The sequence below is a fragment of the Physcomitrium patens genome, chromosome 14 (assembly GCF_059467195.1).
Source record: "Physcomitrium patens ecotype Gransden chromosome 14, ASM5946719v1, whole genome shotgun sequence".
NCBI lineage: Eukaryota > Viridiplantae > Streptophyta > Bryopsida > Funariales > Funariaceae > Physcomitrium > Physcomitrium patens.
In genome coordinates this window covers 15,108,775-15,125,380 of record NC_143423.1, presented here as the reverse complement: position 1 = coordinate 15,125,380, position 16,606 = coordinate 15,108,775, and the positions used below count along the sequence as shown (strand labels likewise).

Genomic DNA, 16,606 nt, shown 5'->3' with positions numbered 1-16,606 from the left:
ATTGCCTCCACAAAAATGTGTGGCCTTCTGCTAGTAATCTTGAGAAGTAAAAAAAACGTATAGATGGTGGGGCATACACATACTTAGACACACATCGAGCCTATTGACATGACTGCCCAGTGTCTCATGGACTTGACTGATACAGAAAAGAACTACAGGGGCTACGAAGTAAACGTTGGCAATTAACTTGCTGATGTAATTGAAGAGAAGAGAATAGAGGAAACAGAAAACAGGGAGTATAAAATCATCAAAGAGAAGCTTTCCTTCAAGTTCCTAGATACGGAAACGGCAAGAACAGTTCTCTTAGGTGGTCACCTCAGGCACTCGGGTCAGAGAGGTCTGCACTATGAACTACAATAATTGGAATCAAACTTGTGTCGTGACAATTGATTGTTTCATTGCAAGTTATTCAAGATATGTACACACTTGGAAGTAGCCCGTCATCAGAGACTCAGGATAAACATTGCAATATTTTCATTTTTAATAACTCCAAATCACTATTACTGATATACGCCTGCAAAGATGATGAAATCTACTAACAGAACTAACCATGTATGGTCTTTTCAAAGATGTCGACATTGCAGCAACCACTGAAGAATATACACTTTAAAAGTCTTCTCTGACATTCCTGTTAAATTTCCAGGAGTACTGGAAATTATCGAGGGCTTTTGTGGAGCAATTTCTGTGAGCTCGTTGTCAGGACTCAACGCTCTCTCTTGATTTACCTGCTTTTCAATTGAACTCTGTCAACAGTGCGCAGTATTAGAAAAAATCAAAAATTACATGTACATGTGCAGAACTGCAAGTTTGGCAACAAATGATGGTTGAAATGATCACAAGTAACCATGCTTAGGTTTTGCAGTTATAGTCTATATATGTTTCATTGGGGTCATTTTCCATATTAGTGCATGGTGCTTACCACCATACTATGGCCCGTCCAACTATGGGCAGGGTCTCAATAACCTTGTTGCGTGGGTATGCGAAAAAGGACATTTATAATAAGTTGATATGGTTTAGATCCATGAGGTAATGCTAACTATCATCATGACCAATGCACTCGCGCCAATGGGACCATTGAAGGCTCTTTACATTAACTATAATTCGCACCAAAGCAATTCCAGATAAGTACACTTGCTCTAAGAATCTATTGGTAAGCTGTGTGAAGCAGTCAGTCCGGAAAGGTTTTGGTCTAGTTTAACATCGTCGACTTTCGCATTCTTTAGCTGATGGTCCCGTTTCTCCTTCAGAACAGTTTTGTACCGCAAAAAGTTGGGCTGGTGCGTGGATGACAGTAAGCGAGCCCACATACGATCGCTTGTATTTACATGGCGCTGTTTCTCAACAGCTCGCTGATGCACACCAGGTACCAATGATTAGAAATTTGAAAAGAAAAGTCTAGTACGAAATCAATAGAAAATTGCATTTGATGTGTGACATTCACAACATTCTTCTAATCTGAAAGCCTTTCCAAGTCAATTTCTTTTCCGCCTATTGAAAGATGAAACTCCATAGAAGACAGATTCAATTGCCAAGTTTCCCTTACAAAACATCTGCAATAAACACCAGAAATGTGTCCTTTCATCAAGGTAGGTGATGGCTTTACAGAAATTGGTATGTAGCAATGGCGGTTATTGACAGGGCCAACAGTGAATCCACAGAAACCAGCCATAGCACCATGGATGGCACTATGCGCCAACAAGGTGCAGTAAACATTATCAGATGCAATACTCGGTACAGCTCGAATCATGTAAGTTGGATCTGCCAAACGGATCCACAACTGTTAGTGTGTTGAGCGCTCTTTCAGCGTACTACAGCCCACAATAACCATAGCCCACATTAAAAGTAGGGTCTTGTATACACGCTATTAGTACAAGCCTCATCAGAAAGCTAAATATGCTTCATTCATTCTTTTTCATACTTCCCACAACTTGCAACGACACATCTTGGGGACACCGAAAGAGTTCTCTTTAATAATGCATCAGACAAACTTGTTGATAATTACCTATGTACTTGAGCGTGATAGGATCGTTGTAAACTTTGGGAAAATGTTCCTGCAAGAGTAGGCAATATCCGAGTAAGCTTCCAACAAAACCACTACAAGTAAAATGAGGAAACACTTACAAGCATTATGTAATACGTAGGATTCTTCAAGTCCAGTACAATAGACAATTCAAATTATGATCATTAAAAGGAAATCACCACATAATGTGTTGACAAATGCTTCAAGAGCGAAAGCAGAAGCCTGAAATATGAAGCCGGTGTGGGGTAGGTACATAAATAAATTTCTGCGATAATCTACCATTCTAAACTCATCTCATATTGCAAGGTCAGAAGTACTGATTTAGAAATTAATTTACTAGGAAATACAGATAAACAATCATCTATACATTAAAGACTTGCAAGGAAAAAAATTATCAACAGTGTAAATAGGAATAAAAGGAACCATTCTCAAAATCAGAAGCGAAACGACATGCTTGTCTGTAATGTAAATAAAGAATGAAAGATACCTTTAGCTTCTGACAAAGCCAAAGACCCACGTCAAGCAAAAGGCGATTGCCAGATGCATCACTCAACTTGTCCAATGGACCAAGGCTTTCAGCAATGAGCTCCTGCCCTGAACCTTCTGCTACAACTAGCACCATATGGCCATTATCTCTCAGCCTGCGGTAAACAAACTCATACAAGCCATCCTCCCCTTCCAGAAAGAACGGCACTTCCGGAATCAAGCAGCAGTCCTGAGCAACGAGTTTCCATACCCCAAATTAACCATGGTGCATAAGAACCAGGAACTACATACACGTACAACCAAGAGAAGCTCCGTGGTGCATGATTGCTCGTGTCGAGCACGAATACCTTCCGAGTATACTACAAGCGTAAGGAACACGTAATAAAAGTGAAAAGCCTTCAAGTTAGAAACAACCTAATCGTGATGTTAAGAGTTTAATAGGACAAACAATAAATAATCGAGATGTTGAGAGAATTACCACATCGCGACTTGCAAGAGTAGCGTACATGGCAATATAGCCTGCACCCATGAATCGTGTCAGTGAATACGTTCATTTGGAATCATCCGAAATCCAACGATCATCAATGACAAGTTCCTATTGAATTCAACTGTAAATCTTAACCAAAGTAAAAACACAGAATTGGATTAGTAAACATGTACAGAGTCAGAGCATTACCGCTATAACGACCCATGAGTTTGACCACCCCCACACCATTATGAGTACTCTCAGCTTCCACATGAGCTGCATTGATTGCTCGTTGTGCTTCTTCCACGGCAGTGTCGAACCCGAAGGACTTATCAATTATCTGCTCTCATCTCCAAGTAACCCAAGGACTAGGAGGTCAATATATAAGCAACGGGATGCTATCATCATGCGACATAAGCACGCAAGCATGTGTAGTAAAAAAAAATTCAAGTGTTGTACTATAAGGAGCACATTACATCAATGTCGTTGTCAATAGTTTTGGGGATGCCCGCAACAACGACTTTTAAACCCCGCTTAATGATTTCCTGGAATCAAAACATAAGTCGGACTAGGTCAAGCGTCATCAGCAGGTGCAAATCTCCGAGCAGCAAACTGACTTCACAAAGAAACATATTTTATATCGAAAATTGACAGTGAAGAATAAGGAAGACGGGAAGCTTGAACAGAGACAAATTTATGTCTGGGTAGATCTAAGTTGACACTACAGAAAAAAGTTCCCGAATCTAGTGACACATACACAGCTACGCTATGATGGCCCTTCTCTGATAATTCACCATTTTGCACTTGACGCTGTAAGCGCCATTCATAAATAAAATTTTGAATTCCATAAAAAAAACAAAACAAAAACAAAACAAAAACAAAACAAAAACAAAAAATAAATAAAAATAATAAATAAAAACAAACAAGAACTACCAAAAGCATTTAAGTCCAACATTATTGAAGTAAGATGCGCAAGACACACCTCATGAATGGCTTTTGCACCTTTGTGAGTGCCATCCCCACCTATGATGTATACCTGAAAGTTTGACACAAAGGTAAGATTACTGTCTCTTCCTCTGCCCATTCAAAGTACCAGCGTTCAAGAGCCTCCAATTCAATAACCTTGAAACGCTACTGTCACTCTCTGAAAAACAAACTCTTTACAAATTACGTGTTGTGATGTACAGAAGTGCATTGTAAAATGAAAGAAAGTTTTGCAAAAGCAAAACGTATTCAAATACACTAAAATTACGATAACGGCCACCTACCCTAATGGACAGTAACAAAGGGACACCCCTGCTGTTTCAAGAAAAGAAAAGATCAAAAGTACATTAACGAGCTTTGTAATTATTTGATGAACTACCCATTCTCATTCTGGGCGACTTTTAACGCACTCCACACATATAAAGTTTTAGATTAATTTGCATATGACAATATGAACTGATGTATGCACCTGATTAATTCCTCGGTTCTCAATAGAATCAACGATCCTCATCGTATCGTGGCCGCCACGTGAGGTTCCCAAAATGGTGCCACCTTTCTTATGAATGTCACTCACCACTTTTGGATTTAGAGCAATTGTATTGCGTGCATAGAAACCTCTGTAACCTCCCTGCCATTTAAAACATAGTTTAGTCGAATATCATGAGGACAACCCAAGTGTATGCTCAGCATGCCTTACTAATGAGCTTAAACATGAAAAACTATGATTGTTCTCCAACCTCAAGGACAAGCCTCACTGCAGATGAACCTGAGTAGATAGAAAGAAAGAAAGCATGGTAAAGAAATATACATCAATTCCGTATATTTCCCGAACGCCATATTGATACCAAAGCCCACTGACAATCTCACGGATCACAGTATTGAGACCAGGGCATAAACCACCGCACGTAACAATGCATGCCTTCACCTCTTCTGACCTGAAGTAAATCTACAGGAGCGTCACATGAGAAGGTTAGAAAAATTAAAATTTTAAAAATAGAAGGTTGCTCTGTTAGTAAATTCATTGGTATCCTATATACATGCTTAAGATTTCAAATTGATAACGCTAGTGCCGCTGTTTCTGTGTGGGATTCACTACCACCACATGTCGGTTGAATCAAATCAAAAATCTGCTTCATGAAAAGCGACATTAAGGTAGTATTACATGGAGTCCTATTCATCCTAATTACATTGAATATAAAGTTTCAAACGGAAGTTATTCACAAGTACAGAGATGACAAACCTTGTCTCTTGGTCCAGCACGTCTAAAGTGAAGACCAGCCCCAGCATTTTCCATGGTCACCACTATCTGTCATGTTCCCACTTTGATTTTTCAGTATGTTGCATTTGCTCTTAATATTTTTCGCGCACAATTAAGAAGAAGCCTCAAGTGAAAAATACATATGTAGGACCACTAGCACCATGAATGCCAGTGAGAAAAATGCTGAAAGCAGCACTGGAAAATTAAGTCCTCAGCAAATACTCAGACGAACACAGAAGTTGAGATGATTGCTTTCAGGGAACAAAATGTCAAGAGTTTGAAACACTGAACTACATTAAATCTTAATCAGATTGAAAGGACACATGGAAAGTGAGAAGTAACGAGTTGTTAGAGGCTTACGTCTTTCGCAACAACATCATCGTCGTCCACAAAGTACTGTCTGCACCAACTCAAGAAACCGCTTCGTCATCATGGTGGTTACATTCCATCAGTCACTGCTATCTAAAGTTGGAAGGGTATCCTGGTGGTACCAAAATACGATCTTCAAGTTTCAAAAAAAGCAAGCATTGTATATGAAACCAATCGAATACTGCCACAGCTGAAAATGTTTCGATACTCACTTAACAGCGGAATATGCTGGGTTGAACTTCAAGGGGTTTCCAAATATCTGGAGCAGAAAGCAATCACCGGCAACCATCGCCACGGTCAAGATCATCAATCACCCAGCGTAACCTAGAAAGTCCTGTGCTCTATATGATAACTTCAATTTTATTCGTGACGTGCTTGTTGTAAAAGAAGGTGAGAATATGAAAGAAAAAGGCGTACTGACCAGCAAGACACAATGAACTTTTCATAATTGACTTAATCACGACCTACTTCAAATTCCACTTGCGAATTTGAAAAGGACTGGTCCTGTCCCGTGGTAACGATACACAATCTGGATGAGAACGAGTGAGTTGACACACAGGCAGGTTCCCATTCAACCAGCAGCTCACGTCAGACATTAGATAGCATTAATTTTTGTTTGTTTTTTTTTTGTTTTTTTTTTTTTTTTTTTTAATTCCAGAACTTGAACTAAGAGCAAGAATAAAGGCAAGTCTTAAGGATCGGTCGTAAGGATTTCACTCACCGGAAGGTCTGGAAGCCAGTCAGTCAAGTGAGGAACGTCCTCGAAGACAGAACCGCAACCTCCCTTCACTGTCTTAGGATTCTGCAAATCCGCAACCACCATCCCCCGATCCCGTTTCTCAATCACTCTGTTTCCAAACCGAAACTTAGTAGCATCCTTGAGTGACAGTCTCCCACCACAACCACAACCCAAGCAATCAGCACGCAGCGGCGATGACGCAAGGAAGACAGAATTCTGCGCGTGGCCGTGGCCGTGGACATGGCTACCAAGAGCGACCGTGCCAAGGAACTGGTAAGTTGCCATGACAGGAAATTACAGCAGCGTGGCGAGTGGCGATGGTTGGCAGCGCTACAGGGGTAGAGAGGATACTACTACTACTCTCCGTGGCGCAGAAGAAGCTCAAATGCGTAACAGAGCAACGAATTGGGAGCTACGAAAATTGCAGTGGACACAATGGCAGGTGAGGGGGGTAGGAAAGGAAAAAGGAGGCAGCCAGAGAGGCAGGCAGTACAGACCGAGGAATTAGCAACAATACAAAAAACAAAGCGAAGCGCAGGCCGAGTCCTCGGAGTTCGTCCAAGACGCCAAATGAGGCGACAAGACCAGTGACGACGTGGCACCCTCCCTCCTTCCGAGTGCTGAGTTGGGCCCTCGCTTCCACGTCACCAGATCCGCATCCCTTTTTGATTCCCCTAAACCTTGGGAAGGCATCAGACGAGGAGGAGGAGGACATGGACCATTAAACTATGATTTACTTAGTGTGTTTCACTTTTGATTTAGGAACTTGTAGATTTGTATTATTGCTTGTGTGATATAGAAAGAGGATTGTTAAATTGACCTAAGTATTTACTAAATTTACCTACCCGTTCTAATCATCATCAAAAGATTCTCTTTTGCTGGATCAGTATTGGTTGAAAACTGATGAAAAAAATGGTTGGATTTGCAACCAATGATGATGGGTGGGTTGATTTTGTAAAATACTTAGGTTGATTTAACAATTCCCTAAAAAAAATTATTGTTGTGTTACTTATTTTCTTTTTCTATAATTTATTCTTATTTTTCCATCAACGTTCAAGTGAATTGACTATTTCAATAAGTTAATATTAAATAATCTGAAATAATTTGATTTGAAGATTGTTATTGACTACTTAAACAATGCAAATTCTTTATTTATTTAGGAGAATGTTAAATAGACCCAAGCTTTTACTATATTGACCCATCCATTATAAAAAAAATAAAAAATAAAAAATGACCACTAGATTCATTTCTCCACCATTAGATCCAAACCAAATGAAAACCAACCACATCCAACATAATTACCATATTCTTCACTATGTGTAGGTCTATTTAGTAAAAACTTGGGTCTATTTAATATTTTTCTTTATTAATTGCTAGAATTTCACCAAAGAAAAGTACTTGTTATCATTAAAAATGTCAAGTTCATATGAGCGTTCTTACAATACTAGATAGAAACATTATGCGATCACAGTTGTCATTTGAGTTTCCATATCATTTTCTAAACTGTGTTCAATTTTCTTATTCCATAGCTTCCAGGTTTTATCTGAACTAACAACCCTTGACGCCAACCCTCAACTATCAAGCCTCCAACTCATTCATTCCTAAAAACATGGCTGAAAAGTGACCTTGTCTCATATGACAAGCAACAAAGTAATCCTTAAGCAAATTCCTCTTACTTGGCTCAAGTTTAAAATGATGCTAAGTTGTCTCTGAATGTGGTTTATTGCATCCAGCGATGAAGGGATCTGAATAGGAAATATTGTCACGTGCAGAATTGTGAGCCCAGGTCTCTTCGACTTAACTATCTTAGACAAATAATCAGCTATTTTACACGACAAAGCTATCATTTCGAAATAACTAAAGCCAACAGATTTGTGTCCATTAGCATTCAATATCAGCTTCCCAACAGTCGTATTGGTCAACAAGGCAGGATACTGCAATGTAACCTGATGATGCCGAGGATAATTCTAGGCCATGCACAATATGAGCGACTAAAATTTTAATTATGTTTACAAAGAATAAATTAACGGCTGGGTACTATACGATAGTGAAGGTATAGGTCCTCAGGTTTCTTCCAAATATACGCCCTCACAGTCGCCAAACTCAATTCAGATGCCAGCACCTGGGACAGGAGAACAAGAACAATGAGTTCAACGGAGACAGAACAGTTTCTAAGAACTAAAACATTACCTAGACAGGTCTCAATTCAAGGATATATCTTACAATAAACACATCTGCGCAGAACCGGGAAATCAATATTTATGCCACTAATATCAAATAATGCTGATGGAAAAATCTCAATCAGGATACAGACCTTAAGTTGTTCAAAAGCTAACGTTGACCACTATTGTTTGACAACGGAACACACGTTGAAGACAAATTACGTGCTCTTGGAAACACTGTTAAGTACTCACCTGATCATTACACAAAATTTCCACGATAGGTTTGGAGTCTTGTGGCCAGCCCTTTGAGCCAGGCCTAAACACATTAGATCCTTTTCCTTTGCCATTTCCACCAGCTTGTTGACTGACTAATTGACCCGCTGAAGCATTTGTTTCTGGCATATTTTCTTCAAGGGGTCTTTCCAAGTTGAGTTTTTCTGATACATAATTCTTAATCTGTCAAAAGACGATGAAAAATCAGACCTCGAGGACAATCGGACACAGCCGCCAAAGTAATAAATTTCAAACATGGACCTCAAAGGAATTAAATTGTGACTGTTCTGACATATTATATCACCTATCCACTTGAGTTTGAGAGGAGTTCTGAAATTCTGAAGTCGTCAATCAAAGACTCTTTGCTAAGACAACCAACTTAGCATAAGAATAAAGGAGCTCACCTTGTGTATCCGAAGAATACGTGGTGCACTCAACTTTCCTTGTGTGAGGACAGTGATTGTTTGGCCTTCATAGGGATGAAGATAAAAGCTACACCTATATACAAAAGAAGGCTTACGTTACGTACTTAATACATTCAAAACATCATTCTATAAACATTAAGTCCAAAAGACGAATATATGTACTTCTACTTCTTTTTTTTCCAAACTCGCTATTTTTCCGTCTAAACCACCGTAACTCAAAAAAGAAGGCAGTCCCTTCAAATAGAGGAATAACCAGCGTTGCACGTTACATCTCAAATGCAAAAATCCCGCAGATCGACATACTTAGAATTCTCGCGCTGAGAGAGACGTTCGTGAAGGACACAATCTATACACCACCCTGGCAGATCCTTCTCGTCCTCTGTTCCATTAAGGTCCGTTGCTTTTTTCCTCCATGGTCCACCCTGCAAGAGACCACACTGAAAACATAAGGTCACAATCAAAATTATGACAGTCTAATATTCAAGTGGCTCTAAGGATCGAGAGATTTACCTTCTAGCAATGCTGATTACCCCACATACATCGATATTTGAAGCAAAATTAACAGTCCATAGGGGAGCATACTGCAATGTATTAATTTTCCCAGATTAAACGTTAATTCTTCACTATGTGGAGATAACTAGCAAACAGTTAGGAAAAACCTATTTGGTGTACAGAACAGATGTGATCACCTATCTTTTAACAATTGCAAAGAAGTAAAAGTTGCATGTTTAGACCAGAAATCTAGACTAGAGCCACAAATGCTGAAACTGAAGGGTTTAACCTGAGAGCCTTCAGTGATAATAGATGGAGGTGCCTGAGTTGAGAATTGAAATGAAGGAAACACACGCGTCTGCTGGTTGTTCGGTTCATGAAGATTGTCATCCAAAGCTGAACGGCGACTAGGACCATGTTCCCCAGGTCCAGAATCCGGAATGGGGGACGCATCTCCATTTGGTATCGCGGTTACTCCAGCTGCCTTGGCACGTCTTCGAGTTAACCAGTTTGCAAGAAGCCCACGAAGTGTTTCTTGACCAATATTCAACTGTGTATTCACCCTCATGCACCACGTATAAGTGAATAGAAGAATCCACATTCGTAAAAATAATTTAAAATCCTTACAATTATACCAGGATGGACGGAATATAGTGGGGGTAAAGAGAGAATGAGTGGAAAATTTGATAGGTTCAAGTGGAAAAAGATTGAAGAAAAATGTAATTACTACGAGAAGTTGTTTAAACAACGGAGCTCCAAAGCAAACACTCAAACAGCTAGCATAATAGCATTAACATGACTCACTTTGGGGGCGACCTCACGACAGATGAGGGTGATAACAATGCTTATCCATTACAATCAATAACTAGAAAGCATCAAGGCAAGCAAACTCAATAAAAGACGAGAGCATCCGAATACACGGTCATCAACATTCCCCTCCAAGGGTCTATAATGCAGCTCAACTAGACTGGTGAATAAAGGAATGCATAGCAAAATAGTCTGAAAAAAATCTACGGCTATTAGACGAAATAAAGCATGAAATCGGGTAGAGCGCATGCACAGGAACATACCTTAAGTTCTTCGGAAGCACCTGGGACGTGTAAATCAGCAGCATAAACCTCTGCGGAGAAACACTGAGGTGTATCAAGATGCACGGACATGCTTCCTAATCTTGTGTCCATAGTAAACCACGCTGGCATGCTCACCTGTGCCACAAATAAGTGTCATCCGCGGTAAGTCCCAACTTGAAACATGACATCCCTCATGAACAGTAATGCAAATGTGAGGCTCAGAACTACTCCAAAAAGTAGATCATAGACTAGTCACAATCTAAAAGCTAATGTTGCAGGTACTCTAACACCGCCCCGCAAAAAGTTTTGATAGACTGTTTAGGTGTTTCTCAGACTGATATGCAGAAATTAGATCCCACACTTATAATCCATCTTGTGAAAGATAAGTATGCAATTAAAAAACAAACGTCGCACTTAACCACTTCGCCAATAAAAGATAACTTTATTATCAACATGCAATTTCAATGCAACAATTCCAAGCAAAGTGGGGACGAGGTAAACCCACCATTTCAAAAAGCTCCTTCTCTTTTTCTTCGAAATTCACCTGTAATAAGTAACCCAAGCTCGCCATATCACTTCAGACAGTTACCAAAGGCATACGCCGTGTCTAGATTTACTTAACCAATTACGAGCTCAACACTTCAAGTGTGATTAAAGTAATTGAAATTTTACCTTTCCGTAATCATCACTCACCGCCCCACGTGTAATTTCCCAACGCTTAACAATGCCTGCCGCATCCTATATGACGTATCAAGTTGAAATTGCACATTAATCACTGCATAAAATGCTGCATTACTTGTCCTGCTTGGGTAACCAACAAAAGACTCTATAACAAGGTTTCAGCAGTTATTAGCTGGGATAAATAATCAGCATGGTTTCAAATTTTGGTGATCAACATGAACTATGAGACAAACAGTATAATACTATGAGAGGCAAACCTTAGTAAGAACATGGCGTCGATCATTCAAAATAGCATGCTGCACAATGCCAGCAGCACCGGGAATAACTGACGTTGGCTGAGTGTACAAAGGAACCTGTAATTGCAAACAATTTCTGCAAATCAGCTGAGGAAGTGAAGCACTTAAAACATGAAGATGCCTTCTGAAAACGTGTAGAAAAAGGCATGAATTTGTAATCAAAAGGATTAGAATAGGTACTGCATAACATACAGGGGCTGAGCCATCTATATTTGCTCGAGCACGGGCAAAAGGCAGTGATCCGGCAACAAATGAGCTGGCTCTTTGTAATGTTTTTGAGCTAGCTAACTCACACGCAGGCCATTTGTGCAAGGATGAGTCCGTAGTTGCCACCCAAATCCATTCCTCTCCTTGTAAAGCCAACCTCAGAACTGAGTGTTCCTCTTTACAAAGCAAAGTACTTTGTCTAGTCGACAAGTCCGTGAGATACACCTGATTCATCCCGAGTAAAGTCAAAAACAGTTTAACTATCTGAAGTCCCTTAACGGAATAGTACAGTATCGAAAGTGGATACAGCAGTCCTCAAGATATCAACGTTAACAATTGATGACTGAGAGCATAGCAAGACTACGGCAGATGTACAAATAGTTCATGAAAACCATTCGCAACGGTGGCAGAGAAAGGCTGAAATATGTACATGGGCATTTGTAAGGTGGTGATGCTAAAAAAGTAATGATCGCAATTTGAAAGCACTGAAATCTGCGAAATACTAAAGGAGGCCTTTGTAGGAACGTACAGAAAAGTCACGACCGCCACTATACACGTGACTGAAGGAAGGCGTGCTTGCAAGAGCCCAGACAGAATCTGTATGAACTGCATAAGAATGAATGCAGCGTTGTTGTCCTAAATCCCAAAGCCTGCATATTATGAAAATAAGGGACTTCTAATGAGTAGGAAGAAAAATTACAACCACTACGAGGAAGAATGTTTCAACGTGGAATATTAACCTTACCAAATAAACAATCTACATCCACCAGAGACTTCTAAAAAAAAGTCTCAAACAAGATAAATTTGCACCGTCAATACTTCAGACTAAAATCATTTCTCAATTTGTATCCTACACAAAAAGAAATGACTTCTAATTCTATTATTGCGTGAGCTGCAATTAATTTCAGTAAGATAAAGATAACCTCAAGCATTAACTCCAGGATCTTTCACATAAAAAAATCCTTGAAGACCACGCAAAGTAGTCTTTAGTGTTCCACATCGATATCCATTCACGAACAACAGATGATGAACTAAAATACATGGCTATGTAACTAACCGTATCATATGGTCTGACGATCCTGACAAGCAAAGTCTGCAACCAGCAAACAAGAAATGAGAGCCTAAGCCGGGATATTAAATTACTAATCGATTAATATAACCCAAAAAAAAAAAAAAAACTAAACACAAAAAAAAAAAAAAAAAAAAAAAAAAAAAAACTTAAAACTTAAAACTTAAAACTAAAAACTAAAAACTAAAAAAAACTAAAAAAAAACTAAAAAAAACTAAAAAATGAATAGCAATTTCATCGACAAGAATGAAATAATATCCACTCCTCGCATCCACCTGCCAGCAGGATCTAGAAGGAGAGCCCGAACATTGTCCGTGTGGCCTTTCAATTTCATTTGCTTGCTTCCAGTTCTTGGATCCCACACTCGGACAGCCTACAGACGCACACATAGATAAACCCAAAAATAAGAAAACCAAAACATAAGAATAAAGAAATATAGAAAACGCGCTCATCGCAAACAATAAATATGCTTCAGTGGAACCTCGAGGATGGCAAATATAAACAAGAGGGGAGAGTCAACTGACCTTTTCAGTACCACCTGAGACCAGAATGGTTGCCGTATCATTTATGGCAAGAGCATATACAGACTCTTTGTGTCCTTTTGCAGGTAAAGGAGCATAACCTTGTTGGAGATTTTGTGCGGGAGTAGCTGTGACAAGATTGTTTGAGGTAATTGAACGATCACCTGAAATAATTCATCTTCAGAACACATCAAACTAGAAGAATCATTCGTCACGAACATAATTAATATGCAAGCAACTTGTGAGGATTATGTGACGTATACTCAAGGGAAATTCACAGAAGAATCACTAGGAATTCATGGATGGCAAAAGCCCACCTGAGGTACAACTTCCCTCATGGTTGCCATCCTCATTGGCTTCATTGTGCGCTCGAGCGACTGGCACTATAGCTGCTTCTAAGTCCCATATGAAAACTTCCCGACCCAATCCACCAGAAGCCACTGTATTACTCTGCATATGCACATCCATCTAAAAGCGTAAATTCAAGCTTAAAGCAAAATGAATGTAAAATACAAAATAACACAACAATCATGATGTTAGGTACCAACGCTCAAATCCACACACGTTAAAAACCAGAACATTCACTGACCTCACAATGACTTTTTTTTATAAAGGCTGCACTGCAGCTGAATCCCAATGCAAACGTGTGCAACTCAAACTGCAGTTGATGATTTTAATTAACTTACATGACGCGCGGCAGCAAGACATGTGACATAGTCAGAATGCTGCCGAAAGGTCCGGGTACATTCGCCGTCGGAATATGGCTTCCACGTCTATTTGCAAGCACAAACCCAAGCTCGCAGTTAAGTTTCGACGTAAAATGCTCACTGAACATCCAAAAAAGCGTTGTATTACTCCTCCTACCCTCATTGTGTGTAAATTAGCCACCAACCTTAACCTAGAACACTAATTGAACAAAAAGCAAGACATTGTTTTCTAAGCTGAGAAAATAACCAAACCTTCAGTGTGGTGTCGGAGGAGCAGGAAACAAGCGTGTCCTCGCCAGTGACCACCACGTCATTAACCTGGAGAAAAACATCAATCGACATATTTAACTCGATGCGTTTTCAGCATGAAGATGAACAAGAACACCATAAAGAAGACAACGGGAAAATGTGATAAATTAAGGTTCAGCAAGACCATTTCAACATTTCACCTCACACATTCACGTTCACAGAGTGCAGATTAAATCCATCAGACCAAGAAGAATCCGTAATGCGTATTAGTAGCCGTTTGATTTTAACGTCGCCTACACCCACCAATAGTTCTGACACAGTAATTGCCTCGTAGAATTTGCAAAGATCAAAAAGAATGACCGTGCAAGTGGTATTGCTCAATCACCCCTTCCAAGTGGATTCATAATGGCAGTTTAGAGTGAAAAGATGAGCCGATACCCAGTCAACGTGGGATTCAAAGGTGGCGCCACATACAGCCTCATCAGCCCCAAGCACCCATCTCTTCAAAGTTCCATCTCGACTGCCACTAAATAAATACTCATATCCCTGGTCCCCTTTCGAACCATTCAGGCCAGTTATACAATTGATCCCTGAACAATGCTGCAAGCCGAATGATTCGATCAATATATGGAAATTACGTAGAGACAATTTGAATAGAAGCACTGGCCAGCAAACCTCTTAACAAGACAAATGATAAGTTTACCGCAAGACAGGTCAGTGACAAGGTTCTGAAAGGTTCTGAAAGACCAAGCTTCATTGGATCGCGATCTTGGTATTTACCGTACCTCGAACAAGCACGGAATTGTCACCCTAAAATACCGAAACAAATAAGACCTGGTCTTCGAGAGCAAGCCTCTGAAATAGCCCACATACCTTTGAGTCATTGAAGTCGCCTACAACATAGGTGAAGCGCCGCTCCTTGCGAGGACGAGTGGAATTTGCAGTGTTTCCAGTGCTGCTCACCCGATGCATCCTGACTTCGCTACTTCATTCCTCCCCCGATCTTAGGTACACTCTCCTCTTGTGCCTATCCGTTAATCCCTTGATTGGAATGAACTGATCAAATAAGTAACAACAAATACCACCTACGACACAGCAAATGCAATTGATTGCTCGATTAGAAAATAACCTATAATTCGACGATCACGGATTAAAGAGAGAAAAGCTGATTGTTAAAGACAATGCCCCATAGCGCCCGAAATGCACACTGTAAGATAGCACCAATTAAATACCCGCCCATGAGAAAAGAAAGTAACCTAATTCGATTTCTCCAGTCTACAATCTGTCCAATTCGATGACAAAGAAAAGAGAAAGATCATCGATGTTGGATTCAACCTCTAAATTGCTGAATACGGATCAAAGTCGAAAACTATGGGGTGAAGAGAAAGAAAAATACGATAGGACATGCTGAATAAGAACCAATTCTCTACCACAATTCACCACGATCCTTTTCACACAAGTAAGTTAGGTTACAAATACAAATGAATTGAAAAAACAGGATTAAGAAAACTAGACATGAAATGACGAATAAGACGTGCATCAACTCTGATTTCGGAAATCAAACGTCACGGAAGGAAAGTAAAAAGTAAAAACAAAAAAACAAAAAAACAAAAACCAACTTTGTTGAGCGCAATCAGCGAATTGAAAACGCAAGCAGGCTTGAACAGACGAGACTCTAAATGCGTACGTGAATTCTTCCCTCCAACTCAATTCTACACAAAGACCACGCGGGGAAAAAGAAGCAATAAACTAGTCCATTAGATTCTCGAGTGCCGAAGCGATCTACAGAAGGTGGAAGAAATAGCATTGGCCTGGAAGTGATGCCCAAATTGCCACTCCATCAATCAATCTATCTATCTATCTATCTATCTATCTATCTCTCTATCTATCAATCACTCAATCAATCAATCAACCAGTCGGTCAATCAAAACTTCTAAGGAAAGCCAGAGCAGGCATCAGTGCAAAGGAAGCGATGGAGTCGTAGATTCATACTTCCGGAGAAGCATGGCGATGAGGGATCGATCACTGCTATGGAATTGAGGTTGCCAGAGCACAAACACTCTCACACACACACAAACACGCGAATTCAGATCACTGCCCCAAACCCTAACCCATCCTTCACTTCAACTCAT

The 16,606-nt window shown here is 39.9% G+C and overlaps 2 protein-coding genes across 6 annotated transcripts; both read right to left on the bottom strand.

The window, feature by feature from the left end:
• Positions 1–820: 820 nt before the first annotated feature.
• On the bottom strand, positions 821–6,747 carry LOC112291863 (ATP-dependent 6-phosphofructokinase 6). Its single transcript, XM_024539791.3, has 14 exons — positions 6,305–6,747; positions 5,796–5,842; positions 5,575–5,614; positions 5,197–5,262; positions 4,765–4,902; positions 4,426–4,584; positions 3,955–4,008; positions 3,449–3,517; positions 3,183–3,312; positions 2,985–3,025; positions 2,508–2,735; positions 2,003–2,051; positions 1,604–1,758; positions 821–1,349 (listed from the first exon to the last, which is right to left on the bottom strand). The coding sequence occupies exons 1-14, from the start codon at positions 6,605–6,607 to the stop codon at positions 1,137–1,139; spliced, it is 1,692 nt and encodes a 563-aa protein (XP_024395559.1). The 5' UTR covers positions 6,608–6,747; the 3' UTR covers positions 821–1,136.
• A 1,261-nt stretch (positions 6,748–8,008) lies between these two features.
• Positions 8,009–16,606, bottom strand: LOC112291747 (uncharacterized). Of its 5 annotated transcripts, XR_016506423.1 has the most exons (21): positions 16,467–16,606; positions 15,348–15,559; positions 14,913–15,074; positions 14,478–14,543; positions 14,205–14,291; positions 13,836–13,968; positions 13,522–13,682; positions 13,273–13,370; positions 12,986–13,021; positions 12,458–12,578; positions 11,914–12,153; positions 11,683–11,778; positions 11,417–11,482; positions 11,250–11,288; positions 10,745–10,879; positions 9,964–10,224; positions 9,693–9,763; positions 9,486–9,604; positions 9,162–9,255; positions 8,737–8,940; positions 8,009–8,444 (listed from the first exon to the last, which is right to left on the bottom strand). XR_016506423.1 is itself a non-coding variant. In XM_024539603.3 (20 exons), the coding sequence occupies exons 2-20, from the start codon at positions 15,444–15,446 to the stop codon at positions 8,346–8,348; spliced, it is 2,316 nt and encodes a 771-aa protein (XP_024395371.1). In that variant the 5' UTR covers positions 15,447–15,559; positions 16,467–16,606; the 3' UTR covers positions 8,009–8,345. The 5 variants fall into 5 exon arrangements, 4 of the variants coding, with proteins under 4 accessions (XP_024395371.1, XP_073394824.1, XP_073394825.1 ...); XM_024539603.3 differs by lacking the exon at positions 9,693–9,763; XM_073538723.2 differs by lacking the exons at positions 9,693–9,763; positions 16,467–16,606 and adding an exon at positions 15,810–16,258.